The following is a 15,431-nucleotide window of genomic DNA, read 5'->3' on the forward strand; positions in this document are numbered from 1 at the left end:
AATGGAGGAGAAAGACCCACTAGTCGCTTTCAGCTTTTCGTTGACCTTTGCTCTCAAGCCTACAACCTGATACGCAAACACTCCAACCTCTTCCTCAACCTGCTGTCTCTGGTAACGCACTGTAACACACAAGTGTTCTCGTCTCTATAGTCTTGTGTCATCACTCAAGGTTTATGTGAATATTGTAGGCAACAGAAGCTACCTGGCAAGTGATTGCACATCCCAGGACATATTTGATCACCCTTCAATGATCAGCGTTTTTTTTCATCTTGAACTTTTGTTGCTGTACTGTATACTTGTTTATTCACCAGTTTGGAATCTGTGTGTTGGACTGTGACAGATGACACATTCGGGTTTACCTGAGCTGACTGGAGTCCAGGATCTTAAATATGTACATGATGCTCTTCAACCTCAGACTTCGGATGTAGAAGCTACCATTTTCTTCACAAGGTAGAATTCTACACAGACTCCTATTAAACCAGGATCAAATCACAATCATTATACTTTGTCTGTATATCTGTCTCTCTTCCTCCACCTTTTTTCTAATAGGTTGATTGAATCCAGCCTGGGCAGTGTTGCCACAAAGTTTAATTTCTTCATCCATAATTTGGCCCAGATGCGTTTCTCTGGCCTCCCCTCCAATGATGAGCCCATCCTCTCATTTGCTCCCCGCACGTACACAATAAAGCAGGACGGCCGAATCCGAGATGCCTCCATATTTTCATTTCAAAAGAGATACAACCCTGACAAGCACTATGTAAGACCTACATCAAACCTTACTATAGTTTCATGTCCAGGTTATTGGCAAACCAGTAATTCTTAAAGAATATGCTCTCTGAATATGTTTGACACTTGTGAAGTTGCTTTCACATCATGTCGAAATGACTGTAATTATGAGTTTGTAAAAACATTTCACAGTTTTATGTGCTATTATAGCCCTTGTTACCTGGTTTGCTTTCTTTATTCTTCAGTACTTTGTAAGAGGGGAATTTATGTGCTGTCATTACCATCAAAGCTAGATATGGATCTATTTTGGCGTTATGAACAATAGAAGCCAATCATTTCCTAGGCCGAGGATGTGGAAAAAAATGCCCAAAGTGGAATTTTCAAGTTATCATCTTGTAATTATGGTAATTCTCTTTCTTTCACAGACATATGTAGTGCGGCTCCTTAGGGAAGGTCAGAGTGAGCCCCAGTTTGTCTTCCGCACTTTTGATGAGTTCCAAGAACTACACAACAAGTTGACCATTCTTTTCCCTCTGTGGAAGCTACCAGGGTTTGTCAACCTACCTCTGTCTGTCTTTAAGAGATAGTTCACCCAAAAATGCAATTTTTTCTCATCATTTACTTACCTTCATGATGTCCCAGGTGTGTATGACTTCCTTTCTTCACCAGAACACATTTGAAGTTAGAAAAATATCTTAGTTCAGTTGATCCTTAAAATGCAAGTGGATGGTGATCAGAGAAGCTCCAAAAATCACAGACAGTCAGCATAAACGTCATCGATACGACACCAGCTGTTCAATTAATATCTTCTAAAGAAACATGATCGCTTTTGGTGTGAAACTGATCAATATTTAATTATTTTCTTAAACTCTACATCATCCTCTGGACAGCAGCGGTATGCGCGTGTGATGTAATGGCGTTGGCACGTGAGACACGTAAGAACTGAGGCACGTGCAATACGCATGGAAGAGCAGCGCTGTTTACAAGTGAGTAGGAGTACTGTACAGAAGCTTCTTTGATTTTGGTTTAGATCTGTATTTATCTGTTTCTTTACTCACAATGGTGCGTTAATGTGCTTATCCTGGATGTCTCAACTGAGAGGTGAGATTACGTCCGTAACATGGCCACGTGAATGTCACACGAGACAACGCGTGATCTCCACCCTCTTGTGAAGCATACTGTAAGCGTTGGATTATAGTTAAAAAGTACTTAAATATTGATCTTTTTTCACACCAAAAGCAATTGTGTCACTTTAGATGACATTTATTTAACCACTGGAGTTATATCTGACGTTTATGCTGACTACCTGTTCTTTTTGGAGCTTCAAAAGTCTGATCACCATCCACTTGCATTTTAAGGACTTACTGAGCAGAGATATTTTTCTTATTTTCTCCAAATGTGTTCTGGTGAAGAAAGAAAGTCATAAACACCTGGGATATCATGAGGGTAAGTAAATAATGAGATAATTTTAATTTTTGGGTGAACTATCCCATTAACTCTCTTGTATCGTGGTTTGTCTCATCCTGCTCTCGCTTGTTCCTCCTTAGAAACTAATATATTCCTGTTTTATAGATTCCCTAATAAAATGGTGCTGGGGCGCACACACATCAAGGATGTGGCATCGAAGAGGAAAGTGGAATTGAACAGCTATGTGCACAGTCTGATGAGGAGTTCAGCAGAGGTCAACCAGGTGGGTACATGGAGAATTAACTTATTTTTAAAGTTTCCGTGAACTGCCTTGACAAGCGGCATTTTCTGTGGTGTGTTGACATATTTCCTGCTGAAACAGGAACCTGGGGTGGGATATGTCAGTGGGTTCATCCCTTCTTTAGAAATAGCCAGCAGGCTTTATGGCAAAGCCAAACGCATACCCCTTTTCCTCTGAAATGAAGCTTCTCATGTCAGAGCCAGTGTTCGACCAGGGAATGGAGAATTTATCTCAAAAATGTATCTTTTTTTTTTTTTTTTTTTTTTTATTTTATTTTTATTTTTTTTACTGACTTCAGAGCTGAACAATGACACCGTGGTACGCTGTACTGGTAATGATGCGCAGTTTGTGTCATAGCACCAGGAGCTATCGCTTGTGTACCAGCAAGCATTGGTATTGTGTCTTGATCCTGCAAAACAATCAGAGGGAAGTTGTGCAAGACCAATGCAGATGAATGAGAAACAAGCGAGTAAAAGATCACAATATATTAATGTTTTGAATCGGAATACACTAAATAAAGAGAGTAAAGAACACTTTCTCGTGCTTTAGATCCCAAGAAATCTCTAGAAATAAAATGGCTGCATTGAAAACATGAATAAACTCCGGCCACTTTCTTCACGGCCAAGTCCTGCATTCCATTCAGAAGTGATCATCCCTATGCCCTATTCCATTGGAAGACAATTACACTCCACTGTGAGTGTGCTGGTGTAGGGGGGGGTTGAAAGGTGATAACGGTATTCGGAACTCACTTTTTAAGTGATTCTTATTGGACATTCTGTTTGCAATGACCCTACAGCATGGATTGTTCTCCCTTCGAAGTGCGAAGGCATCTTCTATGCCAGTAAGAACACAGCCATGTGCACTCAACAGACATATGGGGAGGGTACGTTCTCGAGCTGGAAAGCATTTGATTAGACAATTTCTCAACAGCTTTGTGAAGTCATGAGTTTTCCTGGGTCTTTTTAGTTGTAAGAGAGACTGCAAATTTTAAATGCGTACTTCTGCTGAAAGCTAATTTTGCCAACGTTTAGAAGTACAATAGCATATAGATGACCTTAAAGCTAATATACATGGCCTAAATGTAACAAAACTTTAATTTTGATTTTAATGGGGTTTTAAAAAAATACAGTCTTTTGTTACTTTTCATTACATGACCCTTTACATTTTCTGAAGAAAAAAAAAAGAAAAAAGTTACTAATATTGTTATTTAGTTAATATCTGTTATAAGACTCCCGTCTTTTTATTTATTAATTTGTATATTTTTTGGCAGTGTGATCTTATCTACACCTTCTTCCACCCTATTGTGAGAGATGACAAGCAAGAAGGGATTGATGGACTCCCAAAAGCTCCAGGTATGTGAGCAAAATACTCTGTAAAGCCATAATTTAAGGTTACGGCCTCTGAAGTGCAATATGCACGTAGCATCCAACCTTTTAAGGAAAGCTGTTTTACATGGATGGATGAAACTATGGTTGATTATACGATTGTTTTCAGGAACAGGTACTTGTGAAACAGTATATTGTACATGCTACAGTTTTTTATGCTTTAACCTCCTGAGACCTAAGCGTGACTGCTGTGCGTATTTTCCATTTCCCTTTTTTATTTGCAACTAGTAGCATTTTAAAAAAAAAAAAATCTTTTTTTTTCTAGAGCAAATAGTTTTCCTAAAAATGTATGTCCACATATGTGGACACTAAGTTGTGACATTTTAAATAATACCAAGCTATAGAAAGTCAGATTCTTTTCATCAAATTGTTTATTATGTTTCCAGGAGTGTTGGTTATTAATGTTTTTGGGACGTTATAGACATTACAGCTGATTTTCTATAAAGCTGAATAAACTATTCTTATTCAAAGTAATGACCAGCATCATCCAGTCACTGCCAACCATGTTAAAATAAAATCTATGTACTGATTACAATTGTAACATGTCTGCCAAACATGTTGAGTGGTCAGAACATCATCTGCAGCCTGAAACTTAACTTTTGGTCAGATTTTAGGAGTGAATGCACTTTGCTGCATAGAAAGCTATAGGATGCACCCTTGCTCCCTATTTAGTGAATGACTTAACCTCCAGTGTGCTGTTTCTCTGCACTGGTCTCAGAACAGTTCGAAATGCACCTTATTTTCATCCTAACTACATATAAAGCCTCTGAAAGCAATATTTTTCAGCTTTTTGATAAACCCATTGATTCTCAATGTGAAAATGCACAGTAAATATATAGGAATGCATTTACTGATGTTAAAGGAATAGTTCACCCAAAAATGAAAAATCTCTCATCATTTATTCACCCTCATGCCATCCCAGATGTGTATGACTTTCTTTCTTCTGCAGAACACATTAAGATTTTTAGAAGAATATTTCAGTTCTGTAGTCCATACAATGCAAGTGAATGGGTGCCAACATTTTGACGCTCTAAAAATCACAAAGTCATCATAAAAGTAATCCATATGACTACAGTGGCTAAATCCATATTTTCAGAAGTGATATGATAGGTGTGGGTGAGAAAGAGATCAATATTTAAGTAAAATTTTGATAGAAATTCTTCTCCCTGCCCAGTAGAGGGTGTATGCACCAAGAATGTGAATCACCAAAAACACAAGAAGAAGAATGTGAAAGTTAATTCCTTTAATGAATAGAACCATATTGTACAGTGATAACAAAATAAAATATAACAAAATGTATATTAAAATGAAGCGAAATGACCCACAAATGTGGTAGTTTTTTTCAACTTCTGAGGGAATAAGTTCCCATTTTCAACATATGTGGACTTCATGTTTATCAGCGTGCTGACGCATGAAAAATGAATGGATTTTTTTAAAGGGGCATATCAAACGAAACTAGAGACACTACTCTTTACAACCAAACAGGTTTCAATCAAAACAATTTAAAGAGGTTTCTTGCCAGAGGCACTTTTGTTGGCACTGCGCCAGTAGAAACGCTTCACGGAAATTAATGGCACGCTGTTGTGTCACGTGATGCATTGCGCCAGAAGTTTAACCCTTAAATGACAGCGTAGAGTGTTGTGAACAGTATTCAGTCGGTTTACATTAATTTAAAATATGCGCTGCGAATAGCGAAGCTGTATGAGGTGGCTCAAGGTTAAATGTTTACTGCCATCTGTTCAGCATTTAGTATCATCTAATTTTATCAGAATTAGGATTGAACTCACCAAATTCCCATAATTGGTTATAAAATAACTGATGTATATTTTACCAGAGATGGCTCCAGTGAGTCCCACCACTGGCCGAGTAGAAGGTGAGGTGAAGCTGTCAGTGTCCTACCGAAATAGCACACTCTTCATCATGGTCATGCATATTAAAGACCTGGTAAGAAATAACTCTATAATGTATTACTGTATATATGTATTACTAAAATAACATCTTCAAACCATTTCCAGAATTAAATACATTATTATTATTATGACTATGTTCATGATTATTGGAGGCATCCTTCTGGCTTATTAAACATGCTATATATCCTTCTTCCAAAACCTTTCACAGTTGTCAAATGATGGAGCAGACCCAAACCCTTATGTAAAAACATATCTTCTCCCAGACCCCCACAAAACCTCCAAACGCAAAACAAAGATTGCGAGGAAGACTAGGAACCCCACATTTAATGAAATGGTAAGTGTCCCTTCTGCAACCTAGCATCTATTTAAAGGTGATGTAATTTTTTCAGCCTTTAAATTATTTCGCTTATCACAGCTGTTGTGTTTTTTCCCCTAAAAAGTGTAAACACTGTACAGTAGCTGTGTGGCACTATCAAAACATTGCTCTGTTTAAGCATCTTGACTAAACCGACATAGCAACATTAGCCCAACCAATGGGGTCAGTTTTTCCAACCTGTCTTTGGCTGTTCTGAGACTTAGAGGTAATAATCCCTTTGTTTTCTTTCTGTTTTTAGCTGGTGTACAGTGGTTACAGTAAGGAAACCTTGAAGCAAAGGGAACTTCAGCTGAGCGTGCTCAGTGCAGAGTCTTTGCGAGAGAACTGCTATTTGGGTGGCATCACCCTTAGCCTTAAGGACTTTGACCTGAGCAAAGAGACTATCAAGTGGTACAAGCTCACCACGGTGCCCTACTTCTAGATCCAACAAGTAATAATCCCTCCCCAGCAGTCTTTCCACAAAGGGTGTTGCAACTACAGCAGGTGCCTTTACAGGACTACTCTGATTCCCTCAAGTCCCCTCTCTTACACTAATCAAGGTTGATTCCTTGTTGAAATAAGCAATCCACCTTATTATGTGTGTGAAGAGAAATCAACATTGGGTTATGTACATTTGGGACATAAGAGGACCAAAACGGCTCACTTGAAGAAGAGTTTATATTATTCTATAAATATATAAGTATATATAGAGAAAGATTGACACTTGTATTTTTAAAACGGCTCATTTTTACACTATCTTTTTCTACATATGCAAATAAGAAATATGAATAGCCTTTAAGGTTTTGAGGTATCTAGCTAAGCACAGCAGTGTGCTTTTGATAATGTGCCAAATGAACTGAAACAACTCAAGACCAGCCTGTAGGGAACAATAACAGGGTGCCTTCATATGCTCTCCTTTTGTTTTTCTTAGTAATTTGTGTTATACCTAACTGAAATACCTGTTTTGTAAATTTAATGTAAAATGTTCGTCCCGCAAGGTCACACATTTAAGTGGTTATGTCATTTTTGTTCAAGCTGTCTTTTAATGAAACGTTCTTGGCACCAAGGCACTTTGAATTTTGACATTGGTGTAATGAACCCTGTTCAAAAGGGAATGGCGCCTGTGGCTAAAAGCTACTGGCTGATCTCAGCTTCATAATAATCTATGAGTTTACCTGGAGGCATTTTTAAAATCATCTACAAGATGCAAGTCTTAACTCACTCCGCAAATATTGACTTGATTCGCTCTTACGGCTGTTAAAAAAGCCATTCTAATTTATATTAACGTGACCAGTTATTTATTGGTTATCTTTAACCTGACCGAATCAATGTTTTCTGTAATTCTATCTCTCTCTCCTAAAGTTTTTGAACATCTATCTCTAGAGTTTGTGTTCTGAAGTTAATGACTTTTTTTACCATAAAGGGATAGTTCACCCAAAAAATGAAAATGCTGTCATCATTTACTCACCCTCATGCCATCCTAGATGTGTATGACTTTCTTCTGCTGAACACAAATGAAGATTTTTAGAAAAATATCTCAGCTCTGTAGGTTCATACACTGCAGGTGAATGGTGGCCAAAACATTGAAGCTCCAAAAGCAAATAAAGGCAGCGTAAAAGTAATCCATACGACTCCAGTGGTAAATCCATGTCTTTGAAGCAATGCGAGGAGTGAGAAACATCAATATTTAAGTCCTTTTTTACCATAATTTCTTCTTGCCAAGTAGGTGGCGATATGCATGAAGAATGTTGTAATTGAAAGAAAAAAGGACTTAAATATTGATCTGTTTCTCACCCACACCTGTCACATTGCTTCAGAAGATATGGATTTACCACTGGAGTCATATGGATTACTTTTACACTGCCTTTATTTGCTTTTGGCGCTTCAAAGATTTGGTCACCATTCACTTGCATTGTACGTACCAACAGAGCTAAAGTATTCTTCTAAAAAGCAGAAGAAAGTCATTCACATCTGGGATGGAATGAGGGTGAGTAAATGATGAAAGCATATTTATTTTTGGGTGAACAATTCCTTTAATAACTTATTTAATTGGCAATAAAAATAAAAAAAAAAACACATTAACCAGTAGGGGGCAGACAAGGAACACAAAACCTTTTGGGTGACTAATGCATTCACAGTGTATTCATATCAAGGAGATTAATACTTGTAGTTATTTCTCTGCTGAATTCTGAGATCTGAATTCTATAATTCATACCTTTTTTTCCCCATATACCACCTTCTAATGCAGTCAACTATAAGTAAGCCATTTGTTGGTTGATTTCACCTAAAAGTGTAAACACTGTGGTTCTGTGGAGCTTTCTGTTTGTTTGAGCAGACTGTCCAGCTCAAAACAGCAACATTGACTGACCAGTCGTATGAGTTTGGGGCAGGATTATCTGTTTTCTGACCAAATGATGACGGGGAGTTTTTTGGAATCTGTTTGAAAACTGATCATTTTTTACATTCTGTTCAGGGGCGCAAATGGCACAGAAATGACACTCAGAATGAGAATCTATCACATTTAGTCATACTGTAAGTGTACTCTTGCGCTGTATATTTTTAAACGGTACAAAATTAATTGCCCTCATGAAGTTAAAAAGGTCAATGAAAAAACTCCTTGTCAGGCTATTACCACAAAGGGTTTTCCTAACTTGAGGGGTTTCTTGCAACTGGGTATCACAGATCAACCCTAGATCTGCCAAAGGATCTCTACCACCTCATTAAAAAGGCTTTTGCTGCGAGAAAGCATCTAGAGAGAAAGTTACTCAGTGTACACATTTGTTTTGTCTCCTGGGTGATGGCTTGCTGCAAAAGCAATATGAACGATTTGTCACTGGGTTCACACAGGAATGTTAATGTTGTGGATGGTGTACATTCAGATTCTAATGAATTCCATCTTACATTTAACTGAAACATGAAACAAATACTACATCATTTGAATAAACTTTTGCACACTTTGTAAAACTAAAACTTAATCTAAACTAAATTAGTTGCCTTGTGTTACTGGCATCTTCTGACTTGTTTTGATTTAGGCACATGTGGAATCTGTGTACAGTTCCTTTATAGTGCTATATAGTGTCTATATGGTGTGTCTATGCCACATAAGAAATTATGTATCAAACCTATATCTACATTAGTACTTTACACAATTATTTATTTTTTACATTTTGTCATTTACTTTCATTGTATGGGGAAAATATGCAATGAAAGGGAGTGATGACTGAGGCTAACATTCTGCCGAACATCTCATAATTGACCTTTTTTTTTTTTTTTTTTTTTTAACTTTACCACACCTCTTAGTCATCTACATAGTTTTTTTTTTCCCCCCAAACACAGCTTGGGAACTTTAACTGTCAATACTAGTAATTTGGTCTCTTTAACTGGTGGACCGTATGATATAATTATATTTTTAAACAGGGCTACAAAAAAAGAATGAAGTGGCTTAAATTAATTGGCATCAGGAGGTAATAAGCTCAAAGTAATGGCGTGATGTAAGAGAAGCAGATGTTAGCTTATGCCTTCGCAACAGATATCACATGGGAAAATAAACCATGCGTAAACGTACTACGTCATTGCTTGGGCGTGGTTATTTGCGAGAGGGGGCGGTCTTAATCTGAGTGACACATATGCGATCAAATCAAAGTTCACTTCATCAGGGGCTGGAGATATTTGTGTACAGTGGAGCATTTTCATAAGTTTGAGTAGACGTTCATTTCGGAGGTGTTGTAAACGCTAACGGTTACCTGTCATCATGTGGACCTCAGCAGCTTTTGCACGGAGTTAACTCTCATACATTTGGGAAAATGTGGTTTGCAAACTTCACAAATCAGTCGATAAAGTACCACAAAGAAAACAAACCAAGGGACGAGTATCAGAATACGTGACGTTTGATCGGTTGAAGATGGAAAGGAGCGGAACAGAGCGGATAGCGCTGCGGCGCTTCGGGGACAGCGGGATGATGCTGTTGCCCTGGACCAAACAGATGCTGTGTGTGGTGTGGGACCACTTACGACTGCTGGTCCAGATCATCTGCTGCACTTTGATGACGGGTAACTTACAAACTGACGCATCTTTACAGCATATCTTTGCATTGAAATGTATTTTTACGCAAACTCCACTTGCTCTGTAAATAAGTTAGTTGCCCATTTCCTCCGATTACTGTACAAGGATTAATCTTATAGTTTTATTAACATAGATTTGTGTGCAGGTACTAAATAATTGGATGAGTTTTTCCTTGATGTGTATTTGTACATTATCTATCCATCCATCCATCCATCCTGTTTATTCACTTTCACACATTTATTTAACATACGCTTTTATACAAAGGACAAGTGATTTATCATAGCTGCCGACAAAGGCAGTGCCACAATACCACAGTTCAACAGTAAACTAGAATAGTCTAGATCAGGCGTTTTGATGCCATGGACGCCCAAATATGACAATCTCATTGCGAAGGACCCCCTCCTAAAATATATAGGCCGAAAGGTCGCTACATATTTTGTGTACAAAGACCAGATACAATTTATAAAGACAGTTTATCTAATTGGCTTTTATATTATATTGTACTAAAGCCAAAATCAACTATTAAAACATTATGTGAAAAGCCGATGGCTTATTTTGTAAGTAATTACGTACATATTATTGCGTTGTATTGAGTTACATTTTTAAATCATTTTTCTATGTGTAATACCAACCAAGATAAATTATTTCTGAAAAGAAAATCACGTTGAATATAATAATGAATAGTATTAATTTGTAATGTTCTATCCAAATATGTAAAAATGTGAGTTCTATTTTTTAGAATAAAAAACAAATGCAAAATAACTTTTCTCCCACATAAATTGTCATATATATTATTTATTTATTTATTTATTATTATTTTATTTTTTTTATCTTCTATTTATCTTTCATTGTGGTTCTCTTAAAATTTTGGCCTGTCAGTGTTCAACAGATCCTATCCAAATCAATTGAAATTATTTATTTGTACCACTTTGTTCATTTTTAAAGTATAATTCCTAAGCAAAACAGTGATCTGATGACAAAATAAGATGAGTAAGTAGCAAAAAATAAGTATCGTATCAGTCTATATTTTTTTGGTTAAAATCTGTAAGACTTCGGCCAAAAATGTTCATATCAGTGCATCCCTAAGTATCTGAAAAATATTAAGCCTACTTTGTTAAATGTTAAATGTATGAACCTGAAGAGAAACATTTCGATTAAACTGAAATGTCAATAATATCAAATTCAGTTAATATAGTTTTTTATATTTCTCTGAAATTTTCCCTGGACCCCAGTTTGAAAACCCCTGTCCTAGATTGAGTGGAAGTGAAATTTCAGGATAGAATATGTTAACATTTATTTATTTATTGTAATAAGAGGTGTGTGTATATATTATAATGGCCCCTAAAGTAACTCCAGCAACGTTTTTTTGTTTTGTTTGATCCCCAGTTTTCCAGATGTTCAGGTTTGAAGTCCATCTGAGAATTACGAACGAGACAGGGCAACACATACAGCACATGACAAGTGGGTCAGGAGACCCCTCTGACAGTTTCCTGCTCTCCTCTTTGTTTGAAAGCAACAAAAACATGGTTGTCGGTGGTTCTGGTTCGCTTTCAAAATTTGCCAGGGACCCCTTTGACGTAAGCTCTCATTCCAGGGCCGTCCTATCCAGTCTGGTCAACGATGAGCTCTGCTGCTCTTTGGTGGACGACTTTGTGTCCCACGCAACAGAGTGTCTCACAGACAGTGAAGACCTCTACATTGGTGATCACTCCATGTGGAAACATGGATATGACTGGAGTGTATTAGGAGGTTCGGAGAGGAAATGTGGAGAGAGCAGGTGCTCTCCAGTGTCTTTCGCTGCATGTGTGTCAGGATTTTCTGCAAAGGAGATTGTTAAGCCAGAGAAACCCATCAATGATCCTAGCTCATGTAGATCGTCTACAGAGGATGTTCAAGGACTAGGTCAACTGAAGTCAGTAGGTCAGTTTTCAGACAGTGAGTTAAGCTGGGGTAGCACAGACAGTTCCTGCTTAGAAGGAGAGAGAGATGAAAGTGACAGACTCTGGGAGCTTCTGACCAGCTCTTCGGATCCATACCACCCCCTGCGCTTTACTGCTTGTTTGTCCAGTGCCGTTACAGAAAAAAGCAAAGCAGAAGTTGTTTCACAGCCAGTTAAAAAGTCTGAAAGTCCCACTGCATCACAGTCCACTGCATCTACAGGCTCTGACTCTTCAAAACCAGGTTCTGAAGATGAAGAAGAAGAAGCCTTATGGAGGTCCCTCTCTCAGAATCATGACCCCTATCACCCACTGAATTTCAGAGCCACTCTTCAGAGCTCACCTGCTACCCCAACAGCTTCGAAGCACTGTTCTGGTCCACCCAGCCAAAACATGCAAAGTTCGACAGTCAGAAACTTAAAATCTTCAAGGTGCTCAAAGCCCCCTTTACTGCAAAGGAAAGTTGCTCGCCATTGCTGCCACAAATTTTCTGTCGATACATTATCTGTGGTGCCATGGAGAAGGCATGCTGGTCAGACAGCTAAACGGTGCAACCAGAGGAAATGTCCTACATTGAAGAAAGTAATTATCTCTTTACTACCTATACATTTATTTGGATCGCATGATTAAAACGTCTACAACATGACAAGCATGTTGTGCAATGGCATGCCAGGCATATCTATCATTGCTTAATAAAAGTACTGATGCTAATGTTTTCCAGGTCAAATTTTCTCCCATTGTGCAAGTTCATAAGATGCAAGCTTGGTCCTTTGCCCTTCATGCATCTCGTAAGGGACCGTGGGAGGAGCTCGCCCGGGATAGAGACCGCTTCCGAAAGAGAATCAGTGAGACTGAGAAGGCCATTGGCTATTGTTTTAGTCGACAACACAGGGAAAAGCTTTGGGCCTATAAGGACAGCATACAGATGAAGTAACTGGTTCTTGATCTGCAAAAAAGTCTTAACAATCCTGATTGTTATCGTTGATCATATAGTTCCCAGACTGTTAATTTGATTTATATTGACAGTTTTACCTCACATATTTCCTTCGCTGCAACTGAATGTGAACCATGTTTTTGCTATGCTTTACAATGTAACTAATGTGATTACAAATATTTATTTTTTAACACAAATATTGGGTATATATTAGAATAGTAGACATGTTTTTATATTTTCACTTAAAGGAATAGTTCACCCAAAAATGAAAATTCTCTCATCTTTCATGTTTATGATCTTTCATGTGTATGATGTGTATGACTTTCTTTCTTCTTTAGAACATAAACAAAGATTTTTTAGAAGAAATTTCAGCTCTGTAGGTCCATACAATGCAAGTGAATGGTGACCAAAACTTTGAAGCTCCAAAAAGCACATAAAGGCAAAATTAAAGGAAAACACATCACTCCACTGGTTTAATCCATGTCTTCTGAAGTGATCTAATTGGTTTTGGGTGAGAACAGACCAAAATTTCACTTCTTTTTCACTATAAATTTTGACATCAACAGTCTCCTTGGCGATCATGATTTCAAGCTCGATTACACTTCCTAGCGCCATCTAGCGTTCTGCGCATGCATCAAGCACTAGAAAGTGTAATAGAATTTGGAATCGCGATCGTGCCTAGAGACTGCAAAGGAAAGATATACAGGACAAAAGGAGTTATATTTTGGCCTGCCTCGAATGGATTGTTTCAGAAGATGGATTAAACCACTGTAGTCTAATGGATTACTTTTATGCTGCCTTACGTGCTTTTTGGAGCTTCAAAGTTTTGGTCACCATTCACTTGCATTGTATGGACCACAGAGCTGAAATATTCTTCAAAAAATCTTTGTGTCCTGCAGAAGAAAGAAAGTCAAACACATCTGGGGTGGCATGGGGGTGAGTTTTCATTTTTGGGTGAACTATCCCTTTAACACCACTGAAGTGATGTGAAGTAGGATTTTGTTTTGTTTTTAATTATTTGTATTTAAGAAAATGCATAAGAGCAAAAAAGGTAACAATGGCAAGTTACAATGCACTACAATGTTTACATTTTTATATATAATTGTTCAATTTATGTTGAGTTCATTTAGATCAAGAACAAATACTATTACCAGATATTTGCTTATTTTCTCTTCATTAATCATTGCAATTTGTACTTGGGGCTAAATTACATGGCAGTAAACACCTTTCATTTGCTTTACAGCAATTGTTTGCTTTTTTTTACATTTTAAACTTTATTGCTCTTCATATTGTAATTATCTCTCCTCACATTGTTGAATGTACAATTTGTTTGCTTGAACTGTGTCCTGGCTCATTTGTTTTGGTTGCGTCTTACTAGTTCATTGCGTCTCAGACTCTGACACTGACTGTAGCCTCATGCAGAGGTAGAGAATTCCTGTGAGACTGCTGTGTGCAGCCTTTGCAAGAGAGGGGTTAAAAAACAAAGCGTGATGAAACTCTGTCCCTTGAGGAGAAATCAATTAGCATCAGCGGCAACACAAACTTGCATGGTGCAAAGACAAGCAATCATTTACGCAATCTTTCATGCTGGCTGCGGCAACAGATTCCAAGTCTTGCTAATTTAATAATCCTTTGTCCTTGAGCCGCAGATAACACCTCCCTGTCTGCTCATGTTACGGGATAAAGTAAAGGTGAGCATATGCTATTGTGAAAGACACTGGGTGGGCTTGTCTTTCCACTGGCTGCTGATACAGAATATGGCAGTAACATGATAACTCACTGGTTGTTCTTTCAGGGTCAGCTTGGAAAGCAACTCATCTGAGACTAGTTTGAAGGTGGGGTTATTAGCTGGATGCATGATGGTAGTGCTGCTATGGTGTCTTCCTCTCCTAAGGTGCCTTCACCCAGGTGACCCTGGTCTCTAGGCAACAACACAGCACTATGAGAGGATTGCATATGATTGCAGCAGTGGCTGGTGTGTTGTGGGAGGGCAGCCAGAACAGCCCCAGCCTCTATTACTCATCCTGGAGAGTCCAAAGCTTGAGAAGGGGGATCTCTGGAGTCACAATTACAAAGCACAGACTGCCTGATGCAATAGAGTAGTCAGCAGCCACAGTGTAAGAGACAATAAAATAAAAATGAAATAAAAAGAGGGCAGAACAGGTAGTCAGTCACGCCTCACGTTCCAGAGAGAAACTCTGCATACCAGCATCAGTTTTGAAATAGTGCGATTGCATTGACTGAGGTGTTAACAATATAGGACAGACTGAATGTTACAAGTGAGTACACACACACACACACACGTCAATAACGTGCATGGTCATTGTATGTGGTGATAAAAAAAAATCTGACTACTGAGCTTAAGCTTCCCTGTCTGATGTGATATGTAAAAATATTTAAATATTCAAAGTAGT

General features: G+C 38.0%; 2 protein-coding genes across 2 annotated transcripts in view; both read left to right on the top strand.

Annotated features, from left to right (window-relative positions):
* The window catches only part of LOC127416798 (phosphatidylinositol 4-phosphate 3-kinase C2 domain-containing subunit alpha-like), a 60,858-nt gene extending 53,707 nt beyond the window's left edge, over positions 1–7,151 (top strand). Inside the window, exons 25-33 of the mRNA XM_051656346.1 lie at positions 1–111; positions 341–450; positions 550–757; positions 1,152–1,276; positions 2,299–2,416; positions 3,705–3,786; positions 5,654–5,763; positions 5,938–6,063; positions 6,344–7,151. The exon at positions 1–111 is cut by the window's left edge and continues 46 nt beyond it. Coding sequence (XP_051512306.1) covers positions 1–111; positions 341–450; positions 550–757; positions 1,152–1,276; positions 2,299–2,416; positions 3,705–3,786; positions 5,654–5,763; positions 5,938–6,063; positions 6,344–6,526 — 1,173 coding nt within the window. The 3' untranslated portion in view covers positions 6,527–7,151. The remainder of the gene's footprint in view (positions 112–340; positions 451–549; positions 758–1,151; positions 1,277–2,298; positions 2,417–3,704; positions 3,787–5,653; positions 5,764–5,937; positions 6,064–6,343) is intronic.
* Positions 7,152–7,708: 557 nt separating this feature from the next.
* LOC127416816 (protein phosphatase 1 regulatory subunit 15B-like) lies at positions 7,709–14,449 on the top strand. Its single transcript, XM_051656368.1, has 3 exons — positions 7,709–10,133; positions 11,533–12,665; positions 12,805–14,449. Exons 1-3 carry the CDS (start codon positions 9,986–9,988, stop codon positions 13,015–13,017), a joined length of 1,494 nt encoding a protein of 497 aa, XP_051512328.1. The 5' UTR covers positions 7,709–9,985; the 3' UTR covers positions 13,018–14,449.
* The last annotated feature ends 982 nt before the right edge of the window (positions 14,450–15,431 follow it).

This window comes from Myxocyprinus asiaticus, chromosome 26, assembly GCF_019703515.2.
Source record: "Myxocyprinus asiaticus isolate MX2 ecotype Aquarium Trade chromosome 26, UBuf_Myxa_2, whole genome shotgun sequence".
Lineage (NCBI taxonomy): Eukaryota > Metazoa > Chordata > Actinopteri > Cypriniformes > Catostomidae > Myxocyprinus > Myxocyprinus asiaticus.